This window comes from Equus caballus, chromosome 20 (assembly GCF_041296265.1).
Source record: "Equus caballus isolate H_3958 breed thoroughbred chromosome 20, TB-T2T, whole genome shotgun sequence".
NCBI classification, from domain to species: domain Eukaryota; kingdom Metazoa; phylum Chordata; class Mammalia; order Perissodactyla; family Equidae; genus Equus; species Equus caballus.
In genome coordinates, this window is record NC_091703.1 from 36,014,411 (window position 1) to 36,032,840 (window position 18,430).

Genomic DNA, 18,430 nt, shown 5'->3' on the forward strand with positions numbered 1-18,430 from the left:
CTGTTGACTATGTTTCACTCCCCTCACCCTTAGGTGAGATAGGAAAGATGGAGGGGACTGTAGTGGGAGGAATCCCTTCTACTAGCTTGGATAAGGTTTCAGAATTTGCTCTGATGAAGTCCCTTCCACTGGAGAGTAGGTCTTTGGTATGAAGTAGGATCTGGGTGTGTTTCAAAGATTACTCCTCCCCTCTTCTCTCCAGGAATATGAGGGGATCTTTCTCCAATACTCATCATGAGAACCAGGTGAAGTTAATAGAGGGAAGGTCCACAAAAGTGTGGGGGATCCAATAAGACTGACACTGCCAGGAGTTTATTACTCACAAGTTAGCCCACACTCCAGAAATTCATCCATATTGCAACTTAAATGTTCCTACCAGTTTATGGCTCTAGTGACTTCTCCTCCAGGTAAGCAGATCTCAGATGCTGTGTCTCTCTGGATGCACATGTCTCTCCAGATGTCAAGGTGGTGGTTGTCTCTAAGACCTCATTTCTCCAATGGGTCCAAGAAATGTCACTGATTTTGGTTTGTTCATCTTTTATTGTTGGAAGGGTGGTAATGTTGATTTCCAAGCTCTTTATATGTTTGTGATGGAACTGGAAGTCTATCTATCTATCTATATTTTTTCCTCCCCAAAGTCCCAGTGCATAGTTGTATATCCTAGTTGTAGGTAGTTCTAATTCTTCTATGTTGGATGCCACCACAGTATGGCTTGATGAGCGGTGCTTAGGTCCACACACAGGAACCAAACTGGCAACCCCTTGGCCACTAAAGCAGAGCCTGCAAACTTAACCACTTGGGCACAGGGCCGGCCCTTACATATTTTTTAAATAATAATAAATCACCTAAATTAAGACTAAAGTCACTTGAGAAGCCTCCACTGTGTCGCTCTCTGAGTGCATCCCCTCCTTTTCCCAAAGTACCCACTATTTTCACTTGTGTGTTAATTTTTTTTATAGCTGTATCACTTGTTCCTAGGGTCACCAATCATTCCAGTTTTCCCAGGACTGGTGAGTTTCCCAGATGTGGGACCTTCAATGATGAAACTGAGAAAATCCCAGGCAAATTAGAATGAGTTGTTCACCCTAGCTATCTTTAAACAGTGTAAATTTAGTTTGAAAAACCAACTAGCGGGCTTAAGACTAATTTTGGAAAGAAAGGACAATATTGTAACTGTTACATGAAAGCTCTAACAATAGAATAAAACAAACAGAATTTCTTGGCCATAGCCCAGTAAAATGCTCTCTGACAGTTTACAAAAACACTTTCTGGAGAAATCAGTGAGCAAGATAGTTCATAAAACAATGTAAACATCAAGATAGGCATTTGGCAGGCCTGAAAATATTTTTATTCTACTCTAATGCTTGATTTATTATTTGGCTGGCTATAGAAGCTTGGATAAAAAATTATTTTCCTTCACTACTATTTTATCTCTAGTGATTCTGTTGTAAGGTCTAAATCCTCAATGATGTGTCTTCATATGAATGTAATTTCAGTCGTGCAATAATTTGGTATGCTATTTTACACTGGATATTTACATTTTTCTGAACTGGAAAATTTTGTCTAATTATTTCATTTATGATGTTTTCTCTTCCACATTGTCGGTTCTTTCTTTCTTCCACACATTATTCACATGTTAGAACCTCAGGACTGAGCCACTGATTATACAGTTTTCTTATCTTAACCTCTTATTTTCTGTTTTTGTTTTTTTTATTCTCTAATATCTGGGAAAGCTCAGCTTTATCTTCTACATCTTCTCTGGGATCATTCATATCTATTGCCATTTCTAAAACTTCTCGCTTACATGATTGACCTATTTTTATAGTACCTTGTTCTTGCTTAGTGGATGCAATGTCTTTTGGATCACTCTGGAAATATTAATAATAATTTCTTTTAAAACTTTCTATTCCATGAATAGTCTCTGTTTCATTCAAGTTTTTCTATCCATTTATGTCTCTATATTCCATGTTGGAATTTTGACTCCAATACCTGTTAGTCTTTGAATTTTTGACCCTGATTAAGAGCAGGGGGATTGTTCTAAGTCTGAGTACATACGTGGATCTTGTTGACATTGAACTTCAATATAGGGTGATTTTGATAAATCTTTTGTCAGATGTCAGTATCTTTAGGTGTTTCCTCTTAGGAAAATCAGATTCCCCAGGAAAGGGGCTTCCAAATTGTTACATGGAAGTTACAAGTCTGGATTATGGAATTCTTGAACATATTCACATTTTATTGCCCTATTATCTGTTTCTACCTAACCTGTTGTCTGTTTTCTCCCTCACCAAAATGATCAGTTTATCCTCTCTGGACGGTATATTCCAGATTTCTTTCAGGATGGAAATAAGGATATGGGGGGGGGGGGGGGTAATCTAGTCATCTAGCACCTTAATCCAAATCATCAATTTTTAAAAATTTTATGGAATAAGCTTTAAGTGTTTTATTTAAGAAAATTTTACCTAACACAATGTCATAAATATTTTTACCTATTTGCTTCTAGAGGTTTTATAGTTTTAGGTTTTATAATTAGGCTTATGATCCATTTAGTTAATTATTTTTATAGTTGAGGTATGGATCCATTCTTTTACCTTTTGTATATGGATAACAAATAGTTACAGAACAATTTGTTGAAAAGATGATCCTTTCCACGCTGATTGTCTTTTCATCTTTTTGGACAATCAATTTTCCATGTGAGTGTATTTCTAGACTTTCTGTTCTGTATCATAGAACTGTTTATCATTATACTCATACATTACTGTCTTGATTACTGTAGCTTTATAATCAGGTTATGTTAGTCCTCCAATTTTTTCTTCTTTTGCAATGTTGTTTTGGCTATTCTAGATCCTTTACATTTCTATATGAATTTCAGAATATACATGCTAATTTATTTTTTTTAAAGCCTGTAGGGTTTTTTATTGGGATTGTATTGAACCTGTAGATAAACTTGGGGAGAATCAGCAACTTAATATTTAACTTCTCTCAGCAAAGTTTTGTAGTTTTTAGTGTACAAGTATGTACAATGCTATTACAAATGGTATTGCTTTTTGTTTCTCTTTCTGATTGATGCTAGAAATTCCATTGCTGTTTTCACATTGATCTTGTATTCTGCAGTCTTTTAAAACTCACTTGCTAGTTCCAGTAGCTTTTCTGTAGAGTCCATAGACATTTTTAACTAGAGGATGATATCATCTGAAAATAAGGACAGTTTTATTTTTTTCTTTCCCATCTGTTTGCCCATTTACTATATTTACTACCTTATTGCACTGGCTAGAACCTCTAGCTTAATGTTGAAGCTTAGTAGAGCAAACATACTTATTCTTCATCTTACAGAAAAAAATCTTCAGCCTTTCATGATTAAGTATAGTAGTTCTATAGATTTTTCATAATTGTCCATTATCAGGGTAAGGCAGGTCTCTTGTTTGCTGAGCTTTTTATTAGAAATGGATGTGGATTTTGTCAAATGCTTTTTCTACCATCTATTTATTCTTTTAAGTTTGCTAATAGGGTGAATTACATTGATTAACGTTTTATTGATTCGCATTCTTGGCATAAACACTACTTGATCATGCTGATTTCTCCCGTTGATATAGTCTTGGATTTGATTTGCTAATATTATGTTAGATATTTTGAAACTATATTCATGAGGGATGTTGGTCTGTAATTCCTCTCCTTGTGATGTCTTTGTCTAGATTTGGTGTCAGGGTAATTATGTCTTCATAGAATGAATTGGGAAAAATTCCACCACGTTCAATTATCTAGAAAAGTTTGTGCAGACTTTGTATTATATTATACTTAAATGTTTTGTAGAATTCACCAATGAAGTCATCCAGGCCTAGAGTTTTCATTGTAGGGAGGCCTTTAACTGCAAATTTAATTTCCTTAATAGATACAGGGCTATTCAGGTTATCTAATTCTTCTTGAATACACTTTGGGAGTTTGTCTTTGAAGTAATTTATTCATCTTCATTGTCAAATTTATTGGCATAAAGTTTTTCATAATGTCCCTTTATTATTGTTTTAATATCTGTAGAATATGTAGAGATGTCTCCTCTCTATCGATTATATGGTGATTTGTGTCTTTTCTCTTTTTTTCTTGATCAATCTAGCTAGAGATTTATCAAATCTATTGAGCTTCCCAAAGGACTAGCTTTAGGTTTCTTTGACTTTTCTCCATTGTTTTTCTGTCTTTTGTTTTAATTATTTCGACGTTCAACTTTATTATTTCTCTTTTGGTTATGCTTTCTTTGGTTTAATTTGGTCTTCTTCTTCTAGTTTCTTAAGGTAGAAGCTAAGGTTATTGATTTAAGGCCTTTTTTATTTTATAATATAGACATTTAGTGCTATACATTTCCCCTAAAATATTGCTTGAGAAGCATGCCACAAACTTTAATCTGCTGTTTTTGTCTTCATGCAGTTTAAAATGCACTTTACTTCCTTTTTTATTTCTTCTTTGACCCAAGGTTTATTTAGAAGTATGTTATTTAGTCTCCAAATATGTGGGGATTTTTCCAGATATCTTCTTGAGTTGGTTTCTAATTTAATTTCACTGTGAACAGAGAAGATATTTTCTACAATGTGAATCTTTTAAAATTTATTGAGATATATTTTTGTGGCTCAGAATGTGGTCTATCTTGATAAATATTCTGTGTAAACTTGAAAAGAATGTGCTTTCTACTTTTGCATTTAATGTCATTATTGATATGATTCAAGTCTATCATCTATTTATTTTCTGTTTGTCCTGTCTGTACTTTGTTACCTTTTTCTTCCTTTTCTGCTTTTGTTTTGATTATTTTTTAAGAGCCATTTTATGTCCTTTCTTGGCTTAATAGCTATAATTCTTTTCGTTATTTTAATGATTGTTTGTGGTTTATAGCATTCACATTTATCTTATAACATTCTAACTTCAAGTGATATTATACTACTTTATATCTACTATAGGACTTACAGCAATGTGTTTTCATGTCTTCCCTCCTACCTTTGTGCTGTTGTTGTTATACATTTAAATCTTTCCTCTGTTATAAAGTCCATACTTCATTGTTATTATTTTTGTTTAAGGAGTCTTTTATCTTTTAAAATTTTTAAACAATAAGAAGAAACCATTCTATAATTACCCACGCAGATACTATTTCCAGTGCTCTTCATGCCTTTGTATAGATCCAAATTTTCATTGGTCACCATTTTCCTTCTGCCTAAAGGGACTGCTTTTAGCATTTTTTATAGTGTAGGTCTGCTACTGATGATGTTTTTTTTTTTACCCCCTGCTTGTCTATAAATGCAAACGTCTTTATTTCACTTTGTTTTTGAAAAATATTTTCACTGGGTATTAAATTCTATTCTGGCAATGTATTTTTTCCAGTACTTTAAGATATTCCTCCACTGTTTTCTCACTTGCATTGTTTATGATGAGAAATAGACTGTCACTCTTATCTTTATTCTTCTGTGTGTGTTTTTGTTCTGGCTTCTGTAAATCTTTGTTTTTGAGACATTTGACTTTTATGTGCCATGGTATCGTCTTCATTTTTGTGCTTTGAGTTCATCGAACTTTGCTATATACTGAATGTTTGTGTACCCTTAAAATTCATATTTTGCAACCTAATTCCCAAAATGATGATATTTGGAGATAGGGCCTTTCGGAGGTGCTTAAGTCATGAGGGTGGAGCCCTCATAAATGATGTTAGTGCCCTTATAAAAGAGACCCCAAAGAGTTCCATCGCCCCTTCAGCCATGTAAGGACATAGCAGGAAGACAGTTACCTATGGACCAGGAAGCTGGCTCTCATCAAACACCAAATCTGAAGGCACCTTGATTTTGGATTTCTCAGCCTGCCGAACTGTGAGAAATAAACTTCTGTTGTTTATAAGCTGCTGAGTCTATGGTATTTTTGTTAGAGCAGCCCAAACAGACTAAGATAACCTTTTGGATTTGGAATTTATAATGATCAAATTTAGAATATATTTTTCACTCTTATTTTCTGAAATCTTTTTTCTGTTTACCCTTCTCCTCTCTTCAAGGACTTCAATTACTTTTGTATTAGGCCCTTTAAAGTTTTCCCACAACTCACTGATACTCTTCATTTTTTCAGTACTTTTTTCTGCCATGTGTTTCATTTTGAATGGTTTCCATTTCTATGTCCTCAAGTTCACTAATAATTTATTTCTGCAATGGCTAACCTTCTGTCAATCTTATCCCCTATAATTTTCATCTCATACATCATTTCCATCTCCAGAGGTTCAATCTGAGTCTTTCTTTTAAATGTACATCTCTAGTGAACTTTTTGAACATCTGGAAGATAGTTATAACTTCTGTTTTAATGTCCTTGTCTGTTAATTCTAACATCTAAATCAGTTCCATGTCAATTTTAATTTATTGATTTTCTTTTTATTATGAGTTATATTTTCCTGCTTTCTTATGTGCCTCATAATTTTTTTTTTTTTTTTTTTTGGTGAGGAAGATTGGCCCTGAGCTAACATCTGTGCCCATCCTCTTGCATCTTGTACGTGGGTTGCTGCCACAGTATGACTTGATGAGTGGTATAGGTCTGAGCCTGGGATCTGAGCCTGCAAACCAAGGACACCAAAGCAGAGCATGCCAAACTTAATGTCTATGCCACTGGGCTGGCCCCAGGGCCTTGTAATTTTTGATTGGATGTCAGACATTGTGAATTTTACTCTCTTGAGCTTTGGTTTGGGATGAAGTTGATATACTTATAAGCAATTTGATCCTTTTGAGTTTTGCTTTTAAGATTTGTTCTTTAATACTGGATTGGTTTTTTTTTTTTTTTAAGATTGGCACCTGAGCTAACAACTGTTGCCTATCCTTTTTTTTCATGCTTCTTCTCCCAAAATTCCCCCAGTACATAGTTGTATATTTTAGTTGTGGGTCCTTCTAGCTGTGGCACGTGGGATGCTGCCTCAAAATGGCCTGATGAGCTGTGCCGTGTCTGTGCCCAGGATCCGAACTGGAGAAACCCTGGGCCACCAAAGCAGAGCATGCGAACTTAACCACTCAGCCACAGGGCCGGCCCCTGGATCAGTTTTTATAGTCTAGCACTAATTATTCCCTGCTACTGGGACAAGACAATTCCAGTACTCTAATCAATGTCAGTTTTATTCTGTGCTACTGTTGAGAAATGTGAGGAGGTTTATCTAAGTTTTATTCATTTGAATATGGCTTTAGCTGTGCTACTCAAAGTGTGGTCCACAGACCAGTACCTATCTACAAACTTTTTCTTACCAGTTATTTATGAAACAAATGCAGACATAGAGTGTTAAAAAACTTTTAGAGCAAACTGACAGAATTATTTTAGGCATATTGAACATAATCATAAAATAATTAGCACTTGTAATTGTATGGCTTTGTTTTTTATTCACTTCATTTTTCCAGTAATTCATTGAAGAAAATCATCAGTCTGTGATATAGTAGATATAAAGCAAGAAACATCATTCATAACAATAACAAGAAAAAAAGATTCTTCTCTGCAGAATGTTTAAGAAACAGTGCCTGATGTGGTCAGAAACTATGGTTATGGAGACTCATGGAGACTTAGACCAAGAGGCCTCATAATCAGTGAGCTTGAGGCTCCCCATCAGGACTGAAGCCCCAGGGTTTACGAAGAATGGGCGACTGTCTTCATAGCATAGGTTCTTCCTCTAAGTTACTTAATATTGTGCAGATGAAGACATTTCCATGGATTTAAGTTTGAAGTAAGGATGGACAGACCCAGAGAAGCTTGCTTGGGTAAAGGAGAAAATGTGGGTACCATCAGTCATGTTGTAGAAAGAAATATCACCATCCTCATAATCCAGGAAAATCACAATCTTTCGCGGACACTTTTCTATCAGGAGAGACTTTTCTAGAGAAATATCTTGTAGACAATAGGTGAGAGCCCTGTATTCATATCCCTTCTTCTCTAAGACTCTGTATTTCTTCTTTTGTAGATATTTGTTATTCTCTATGAGCTCCTCATAAATGCCTAGAGTCCACTCATCAATGTCTTCAATGTCCACCTCCCAAAAATGTCTCCAGAAACTGAAGCCTTCCTGAGTAAGTGTGATAAGGTTGCAGTCTTCTTGCTTATTACTGAGAGATAGATCCTGTGTTCCCTCCCTGAAGTTCTCTTTTCTCTCTGGGTCAGAATTGTTCTGGTGAAAGATTTCATGACTTAGAATCACAGGGGCTGTAAGGGGAAAAAAAGGAAAGGAAATGGCCAGCATTGTGTATTTCAGAAAGCTGTTGTACAGGAGAAACCTTAACAAAACAGGGCAAATGTGGATCCAGTGGTGAAAGAACACCTCTCCTCTGAATGTGTGTTGGTTGGGGGAGGTAGAGCTGGGGTGTTAGATGTGCTCTCACCATGGGTTCCAGGCTACTGATCTCATCTGATCTTGGCTATGCTACTATCAGTTTCCTGGGAGAGTGCTGGAGTGAGCAGAGGACTTGCAGTATTTACTTGAGAACAGTGTTCTTTCCACATTCTCTACAAATTAGACCTATGTTCCTCAGTTAGCAACAGCCTCCATGTGAGCTGAGCTCTTTAAAAAGAGAAGCTGACTGGGGGCCGGCCCTGTGGCAGAGTGGTTAAGTTTGCGAGTTCCGCTTTGGCCGCCCAGGGTTTCGCTGGTTCGAATCCTGGGCACAGACATGGTACCACTCTTCTAGGCCATGCTGAGGCGGCGTCCCACATGCCACAGCTGGAAGGACCCACAACTAAAAATGTACAACTATGTACTGGGGGGCTTTTGGGAGAAAAATGAAAAATAAAATCTTTAAAAAAAAAAAAAGAGAGAAGCTGAGTTACTCTTGCCACTTTGAGCATTTTTGACTAGCTGGAGGTCTCCTCAGCTGAGGGACTATGTGAATTCCTGTTTCAGAACCAAGTAGACTCCACAGACGAAAAAGCTGGGCCAATATATAAAGGTGAGAACACAACCAGAGTAGCTAATCCCAGCAGCAATTTCAGTTCAGGCTAACATTTAATGATCTTCATGTTCTTCCTTCTCTTTAGTAGAATAATGGTGCCTCTATCTTTTTAACTAGGAGATGATGTTAGGAAGAAAAAATGGGACATCAGAGGGCAGATTGGAGGAAGCCAAGAGATGATGTTAGGAAGAAAAAATGGGACATCAGAGGGCAGAGTGGAGGAAGCCAAGAGATAAAGAACCACTCACCAGGCTGGAACTGTTCCTTTCTCCAGTCTGAAAAAGAGCAATACAAATTGAGACCAAGGGGGCAGCATATCCAGGGAATGAAAAAGAGGCAAAATGCTTCCTTCCTGAGCTCATCACTTTCTCCGCTCAACTCTCCTCACTTTCTCCTCTAAGCCCCTCAAACTCTGGTAGTGTCCAGGGACTATAACACATGTGGTATGACTTCTGTGCTCAATCCCAGTTTAGGAATTATCCCCTAATTCAGCCTGATGCTGGGGCAATAAGCTTCTGCAGCCTGAACCAGGTTTGGAGAACACCTGGAATGAGGTCTAGTGTTTTAGGTGCCTGTTCTCTTAAGACCTTTATGACTCTCCTCACCGAGGATGAGAGCTTTGAATGTCGTTTCATTTTATTTTATTTTGGGGTTTTTCCAGCCTATGACCTCTTCAGAGTAAAGCTTAAGCTTGTGACTAAGGCCTTTGAACTGACTCGTTATTTTTATCCCTTTAATCAGATTTTTTAAATATCTTTCTCCTGAGACAGATTCCTCATGAGGAATAGAACTGAATGTGCTTCTTCCTGCTGCCACTTCTCTTATGATAGGGCTTGTGATTTTATTTAAAGATTGGATATTCTCATAGAGTCTTGGGGCAATAGGCAGATAAGGACATATCTGTAATTCTTGACAGAAGCAGTACTATGATCTCTCACTGAACTGCCCTTCTGTAAGAAGTGTAGCACTCTGATGTATAGAATCTATGAATATATGAATCAAGAAGGACATCTCAGATAATCTATTCCAATCTTTTCATTTTAGAGATAAGGAGACTAAGGTGAAGAAAGAGAAAATGACCTGATTCCTCAGCTATAATTGGCAGAGTTGGGACTAAAACTCATATGTCCTCACCCTTAGTACTTTGCGCTCTCTTCTAGAATCATGGGAACATTTTTAAGCAGCTCATGAAGAAAACTCTTAATAGAAACTACTTAACCAACTTTAACCCTTGGGAGGGGTTCCTCTGACCTCCTTTTATCAAAGCACTTATCAGGCTGTGTCTATTTGCCTGGTTCCTAGCTTACTTCTCCCAGTGGACTTTAAGTTCCACATGCTCAGAGATAATGGCTTATGCTACCATCGGGCATGTTAACATTGCACAAGTATATGTTTAAGAAATGACCTGGTATGTTTTTGAGATCCAACTCTATATTACACATGCACACACACACTTGTAAACCCACACAATACAAAGGCACAGATATTAAAAGGTATAAAAATAGCCAATTCCCTCTATCACTAGATAAATATATTTTTAGAAATGATATTAAAATATTTTGAAAGATTGTTTTTCAAACTTTTTCAAACATAAATCTTTGTTCCTGTATATTGAACTTTATTGTCTTTATTTTGAATAGGTAAAATAAGTAAAATCACAATTAACATTTTTTTCCAAATATAAAATATAGTACATTATGTGCTCTTTTAAACTTTATTTGCTGGGGCCAGCCCCGTGGTGGAGTGGTTAAGTTCACACGCTCCACTTCAGCTGCCTGGGGTTTGCCAGTTCAGATTCTGGCCTAGGACCTAGCACCCCTCATCCAGCCATGTTGAGGTGGTGTCCCACACAGCAGAACTAGAAGAAACTACAACTAGGATATACAACTATGTACTGGGGAGCTTTGGGGATTAAAAAAAAGAGGAAGATTGGCAACAGATGTTATCTCAGGGCCAATCTTCTTCACCAAAAAACTAAAAATGTGATATAATTTTTAAAAACTTTATTTACAGTATAGAAATGCTGATGTGATATAGGGTAGTCTTTATTTTTCCCAAATCTCATCAAAATCGCTCTGAATTCTATTCCTTCCTTCTCCATAGTGGATGGGCTCACAATTCATGTTGAGTCCTACCCTAGGCATGTTGTGGAATTTACCAGTTAGCAGTTATTTTTTCTTTATCCTTAGCTCTGGAAAACAATTGATTATTTGAGCCTCCAAATACAAAATACTACAGATTGATACCAAATAAATTTTCACAGTTTGCAAATGGATGTGTGTGTTTATGTCTCTGCTGATTATACTCAGAATACCAGAGGCAGATGGCAGGATCTAAGCCCAGAGAGTTACTTACCAGGATACAGCAGGGCCTTCTTCCAATCTAAAACAGAACAAATCCAGGTGAAACATTAATCTGGGGCCTTGTGTTCATTTTCCTTCCCCTTATTTTTCTTCCACTGATCACCACTAAATCTTTGAGTCATTCCCTCTAAGAGAAGGAAGCTGAGGAAGTGTTGGGCATCAGGACATCAGGTGGCGAGGGAAACCCAGAGTCTCTTACCTTCATTGTATAATGCTTTTCGCCCTTCTGCAAGAAACAACACTCAGTGAGAGACCCAGAACACGTGTGACAGGGAAACAAACTCTAAACACAGCATGAGAAGAAGCAAGACTTACCAAGCTCTGCCTCAAGGTTCGCTGAAAAAGGAAGAGATGTAAAATTCATCAACTTGGGCTTTAGCTGCTCCTGAGTTTGGGGAGGAGCTAAATGAATTCAGTTTGGCCTTCCCTTAGGGGTCTCATAGTCAGGTAGGCATGAAATATTGGCAAAAATGTATGTCAAATCTAAAATGACAAGGATTAAGAAAAGCTCATAGGAAGTATCGTGGGATTACTGAGGAAGGAGTGCCGATTCTTCATGGGAGCTAAGATTTTTTAGGTGTTTCTGAAGCTTATTCTTGAAGAACAAATAGGAAGAGAAGATTAGGAAGACAATTCCACAAGGAGAAACAGCAGCACAGGTCAGAGCACAGAGGCATGAAAGGGCCTGGTGTGGTTTGAGGAGCCCCACTTTGGAGGACTCATGACCTCTGCCCACAGATCTCCTAGCTTCCCATATGGTTTTCTCCTTTCCACAAGACTCTCAGTTCAGTGGAATTCTTGATACCCTCTGTTTTCCTTGGGGTCCTTTCGCAACCTTTCATTTCCGCTTCTGCCTTATACTACCTGTGTCCCCAGCTTTTCCATGAACCTCTGAATTGCCCTGCTGCCCCGATTTACCTTTGGCAGTAAGTGCCATTTCCTTTTCATTCCTCATCTGATCTCTTTCATGAGATTCTTTCTTTGTTTTCTTTACTTCTCTCTCTTTGGCTTGATGTTCTCTCCAGCCAGTGTAGCTGATCCCGATGAGGAGGAGCCCCAACACAGGGAGTGTCCCAGCCAGGGCTGCCTTCCATGGAGATGTCCTGGGGAAGAAAGGCTCTAACAGGGGAAGGGGAAACACAGTAAGGACCAGCCTAGAGGAAGCCCTGCCCTCTCTCCAAGGCTCCCTCCAGCCCTTCTTCCCTCCTTTCTGCCTTTACCACACTCCCAACTCTGCCTTGGGGTTTATGCCTCACTGACCTGGAAGGAAGATGGCTGACACTTTTTCTTGGCCAGAGAAGGGATTCTGGATGGAGCAGGTCACGTTGCCCAGGGAGCTGTCTGTGACCACAAGAGATGCTTCCACATAGAAGAGCCCATCTCCATCTTGGGTTTGAGACTCAGAGAGGGTTGGTAGCTTCACTCCCGCCATGTTGCTCCACTGCACTCTGGGTTTTGGGAACCAGCCACCTGAGGAGCACAGCACTCGGATCCCACCATCCTCAGGCCCCATCATGTGAACGTGAGGGGCAGAGCCCAAACCTGAGGAGAAAAGCCACGTGCCTGAGGCTTGTGGTCTTCGGGGCTTAGGACTTCCTGAATCTGAAGGCCAAACTATACCCTTCACTAGACTGATGAGTAAACTGAAGCTCAGAGGTCAAGAAACCACTCACAGCCAGTGTTAGGCTAACCTATGAAACAGTTTTGAAATCAGCTTAATGCCTTTGCATTCTTCTAGGACTAGGAGAGCATTGGAGTCATTCCAAAGAGAGGAAAAAAATGCACAAAGTTAAAAATAAAAGGAGTTTAATTCTGTTAGTTGTCTTTCTCTCCTGATTGGGTAAAAACTAATGTTTGGGAGTTTCAGTACGTATCTGAATTAATAATAGTTAATTCAGGATTTTTAGGTTGCCGAAACACCTTCAGAAATACTGGTGTTTAAAAGCAAATAGAGTATAGAGTCTTATCCTCACTGTACAGTTGAGGAAATTGCCATTCTGCAAGGTAAAGTAGCATAGCAACAGATGGAGGGTCACAAGAAATACTAGGTTAGGAATCCAGATGTCCTCACCGTTCTCTTTGCCTTACAGCATGACATATACACTCTGTGTCAAATTAACATACCTATAACATGCAGCTCCACGATGGCCTCTTGGGAGATGTGACCATCCTCAAAACGACACTGGTATTGGCCATTGTCAGAGGCACGGACGTGTTGGATCAGCAGCGCCACAGACCCCTTGTGGATGGAGTCCCCCACCAACTCCGTTCTTCCGCGGTACTCCAGCATCTGCTGCCCGCCTCGTTCCTGTCCATTCTGGTACACAAGCACAGCAGGGGAGAGCTGGTCTCGGTACCACCGGATGTGCATGTGGGCTGCACTCTGCTCAGGGGACAGCTGGCAGGGCAGAGTGGCATCTGCCCCTAGCAAGACATTGATGGGCTCATCTGGTCCCTTCACAGAAAACTCGGACACTGCGTGAAAATCAGAGACAGATTGGGGGAATGAGTGAGGGAACATGAGATGGAAGACCCATCTGCATCTCTTTATTTAGGGACCTAAACATATTCCTTTCTTATTTGTATTATTTTCCAAAAAATTAATATACATTTTAAATTTTATTTATATATAAAAATCTACTTCTTCAACTGTAGTCCTCAGAAGTAGCAATTGTTGACAGTTTGCATTTGAGAAGACATATTTTTTTTCTACACACTTACAAACAGTGTTTATATATGAATTATGTAAAACCTATGGAAAAGAGATTTATTGAGAATTAAATATGGCAAAGTAACTTATTAAGCAAATATATATATATTTTTTGTGGTGGCAAGAAGGGGAGTATTGGAAGGTTCTTCTCTCCTCATTCATCCCATTGTCTCTCGGCACTCTGCTCCTAGGGGTAAGCAGATGTTTCTGACCTTGAGATTTAGGTTACTGTGTGTTGGGGTGGGGTGGGGGGAGGATTAATAGTGTTTTATACCAAGATGAAAAGCAGAATTTATAAGGTGAAGTAGGCCTTTTTGGTTTTTCAAATAACTGTGAAAGCTTAGAATCATAGAGAACTTTTTTCATAAAAAATATTTTCCCGAGAGGGGTGCAAGACTTGGAGACCAGTGGTTCCAGATGTTAAGAGGCAGAGCAGTGCCTACCAGAGAGGACAGCTGGAGTCCCCAAGGGAGGGAAGGAGGATGCTGAGGACCAAAATGGGAACTTAGTCTGAATTCTAAAATATGCTCTTTCACAAAGTCACTTACAGCCATTTGCTTGAAAGTTATTTTACTGTAGAGATCCCATTAGCCAAAAAGTGACAGGTACTCCCTGGGCAAAACTGCTTATCAGATGCCCAGAATATTGTGGATCCTGTGAAAGGTGAGGACTTAGGGCCTGCAAATGCAGCCACTGTGGAGTGGGAAGAGTTCCCCAAGCCATGGCTATGTGGATACCCAGGAGGAGGGAGCACAAATGTCAAGGGTATATGAGCTTAGAAGAAGGAGCCCATGGCCAGTCTGTCCCAGGGAGTGTGGATCAGGCAGTTCTGGGCAAGGAGCATCACATTGGCCATTAGCCTGCACTGAGGCTGTGGTCCCTCTTTCTTTTCCATGCCTGTGTAAAACCCAGGGTACTAGTATAACTCAATGGATGTGTGCCCTTAGTTAACTGATTCTGGGCTGTTGGTGATACATGTTATATAAGCCATTTAATTTAAGAAAAGGTATTGACATTACTTATAGCCACAGGATAGTGGAAAATATCATTATGTTTCACATAAATGGGATCGTTATATACCAATTTCTGCAATAAAGAACATCCAACCATTTTAGTATATGTAGTCAGCTCTACCTGATTATACACATGGGAGAGCTTGCCTTTAGGATAGATTCTTGTAGAACTGAAGATTCAACATGTATGAGAATTAAACACTTTGATACTCACTGCCTAACTGTCCTCAAATTAAAGGGATGATAACAAAAATGTCATTATTGTTATCTCATAGCTGGTGTCTCTCCAAACTTAGAGTCTAAAAACTTCATCCTGAGGGCTCCTTTTATTTTATGAAAGAAGGATTCATGTTCCAGAAAGAATAAATGATTTGTCCAAGAACATAACCATATAGAGCTTAGGGATCTTGAGTCCAAATTCCTTGTACTCAGACTTGGGTTTTCTTGGCAGTGTGAACATTACAAAGTATATTTTAACCAACAGTTACATCAAAATCAAACAGGCTAAAATCACCCATACTCAATAAATGTTTAGATAAATATTACAGCTATGAGTTTTATGAGGTCTGCTCAAAGGAGGAAAGGGCATTGATATGAAGGAGAACACTCCTATTCTTGGCTGGACACTTCAACCCTCCTGTTAGCAACAGACACAGCCACAGACTCCTTAGGATATAACTGTCTCTGAGAGGGGGCAGAGTTGTGAGTGATGGATGACCAAGTTTTTTCATTATATGAGAAGAGCCACTGAAACACGCCAATAAATAAAAAGCATGAGGCAGAACACTGACCTGCTGAGCACCATCTGGATGCCTGAAGGAGAAGGAGGAGGAAGCCAGCCGGAGAATAGCCAGGAAAACACACCATATTCTTCAGAGAAGAAAGTGGAGCACGCTGGAAATATGAACTGTTCCCTGTGACAATGAGGTGCTCTGTAGAGGAAGTTGGTGAGAAAGCCAGCAGAGTGAAAGTTCTTAGGAAACAATCTCCTGTTTGAACATTTACTTTTATATGCAGATTTTTGGCTGTTTTCCCTCATAGACCTTAAGACAAATACCCACCAACTCCTATCTACCCCAATGGGTTTTCCTTCCCTCTCTTCTTTCTGAAAACCAGTGTCCCCAGCAGGTGTAGAAAACTGTAAACTGTTCACTTGTGTCCTATGCACTCTCTTGCTTATTTGTGTATTTACCCTCCCAACAGAACTCTCTTGAAATTGAAAACCCTGAGTTCAATAGTGAGGAATAAAGTTAGACAAAATTTGTCCACTCCTCTCAGCCAATCTATTGGAATTAATTCAATCATTTGTTTATTTATTTTGACCACAAATATACTTGTGGCTTAACTTTCAAAAGGGAAAGGAGTTTTCTCACCACGTAACCCAGAGCTCAAGCCCTTCGTTTCTCAGAACCCACATCTCCCACAGACACAACTGCACATCACCACACATTCCCCTCTCACGATCTGGATTGAGCCAAGGGGGTTCCCGGAAGCTCCTGGACTCCTCAGTGCACCGACAAGGCCCAGCTCCGGCGAGAGTTTGCACCTGGTTGTTCTTGTGGTCACCATCCGAGTGTGTGGTCGCAGGGGCTGGGAGCAGCAGGTTTCTCACCCATCTCTGGAACGGAAAAACACTATTCATAAGAGGGACAAACAGGGCTGCCAAGAGATACTGGCATTTGAATATCCCTCTTGGAACGTGTCTAACAAGAAAGTCGCAGCCTGCCTCCAGCTCTTCTAGTTACTTTAGAAGTGGAAGTAATAAAGATCATCCCAAGGGACTTTGGACTGGGTTGAGTTATAGAATGATAGGAACTCTAAAGTTGCTTTTGTTTAAAATGCTCAGTGTAACTCTCTCCTCTCATCTGCAAAGGGCTGAAATCACATTCTTGAGGGAGAGGGAGTCATCGTCCTGTATGATATTCAGGTCTTCTGGTCATCCCAATGTTCAACTCACAAGGTTAACTGATTTAGAGAAGAAAACCAGGAGAAGCACATGTCCTCCTACCATGCCATAATTGACATTGGAAGCCATGGGCAGAGCTGTGCAGGGGAAAAAGAGAGGTCAACGATGGAGGGGTCTGTGCTCTAAGGACCTTAGAGCTGTATTTCCAAGAATCTTAGGGTTCCCAATAGTAGAATAGAAATAATAACACAATTGTACAGTGCCAGACATAGAATGTGATCAGAAGGAATTTTCTTTACATTTCACATTCTTTCCAAGTTTAATTCATGTTTCTAAGTTTAATTTATATTTCTTCATGTCACATAAGGGTTACAGATAATCAGGGACACAAATAACAATTGCATAAGTAATAGTATGAGAGGCACTAACAATATGGCCAAAGGGGCACCAAGATCTTAAATAAATATTCTCTAGAGACAGTAAGGTGCATTTGGCTTTCTAAGAAACTACATTTATTGAGATATACTTTGATATACAGAGAATGTCTTTTCAATTCTCTGTCTAATGGAATGAAAGGCCTAACTGGCAGATGAAACTTTGTCATCCGAATGGCAGATATATTGAGATGACTTGAGCAAGACGTTAAAATGAAAATTGCTAACACAGAATTTATATGTTACTGACACTCTTCTAAGTGGTTTACACATACAAATTCATGTAATCCCCAAGCCAAACTTAGGGTAGGTACTATTATTAAACTCAATGTCAGATGAGGGTACTGAGGCACAGAGAGGTTGTGTAACTTGCTCAAAATCATGCGCTTGTAAATAGCCTTCCCAGGCTTTTAACTCAGGCAGTCAAGTTCAAATATCTATGCTATGAACCTGCATAATATACTTCTCTGAAAAAAAGAAGCCACTTGTTTTTGATTCTCTCTTTAACTTGTAAGTACGTAATTATTAGATAGATTTATTACCCATGCCAAGTCAAAGTTCTTGCTCCTTATCTCATTTTACTTTCAGGTTTGAGTATGTCAGTGTGGCCAAAGGGAAGCACGCTGCTGACACACTCCTGTGGAGGGGCCATCTTTCTTTCTGTTTTCCAAAACCCTTTAAAAGACCACCCAAAACTTTCTCTGGGGCCCCAAGTTTTGTAAAGTCTGATATCACCTTGACATCTTGGAGCAAGTCTCACAAGAGAGACCTGTGGACAGCCGAGAGCGACGGTAACTGGGAGAAAGGGCAGAGAGTATTCCTGGTGCCTGCAGCAGTGAGGATGAGAAGTTCCAGGATGCCCTCATCTCTGTAAACAATGTGAGTGCTTCATTTTGTGGGTGATGGGCAAGAGGGAGGGAAGTGAGAGAATCTGACCAAGGATCCCAGGGATGGAGGACAGGTCAAGTTATATCCCTGCCTTCATCGTATGGGAATGTATAGGGAGAAAGTTTGTTGAGGTTGGAGTAATGTTCTTGTTAAGGTGATCTCTCTCTGTGGCTGCTCATTGCCTTCTCTCTGTCTCTC

The 18,430-nt window shown here is 39.2% G+C and overlaps 1 protein-coding gene across 1 annotated transcript; it reads right to left on the bottom strand.

Moving 5' to 3' along the window:
* Positions 1-7,352: 7,352 nt before the first annotated feature.
* Positions 7,353-16,688, bottom strand: LOC100060152 (butyrophilin-like protein 1). The gene is made up of 10 exons (XM_070244392.1): positions 16,551-16,688; positions 15,796-15,936; positions 13,406-13,756; positions 12,542-12,823; positions 12,200-12,400; positions 11,597-11,617; positions 11,481-11,507; positions 11,274-11,300; positions 9,167-9,193; positions 7,353-8,175 (listed from the first exon to the last, which is right to left on the bottom strand). Exons 2-10 carry the CDS (start codon positions 15,869-15,871, stop codon positions 7,658-7,660), a joined length of 1,530 nt encoding a protein of 509 aa, XP_070100493.1. The 5' UTR covers positions 15,872-15,936; positions 16,551-16,688; the 3' UTR covers positions 7,353-7,657.
* Positions 16,689-18,430: the final 1,742 nt, after the last annotated feature.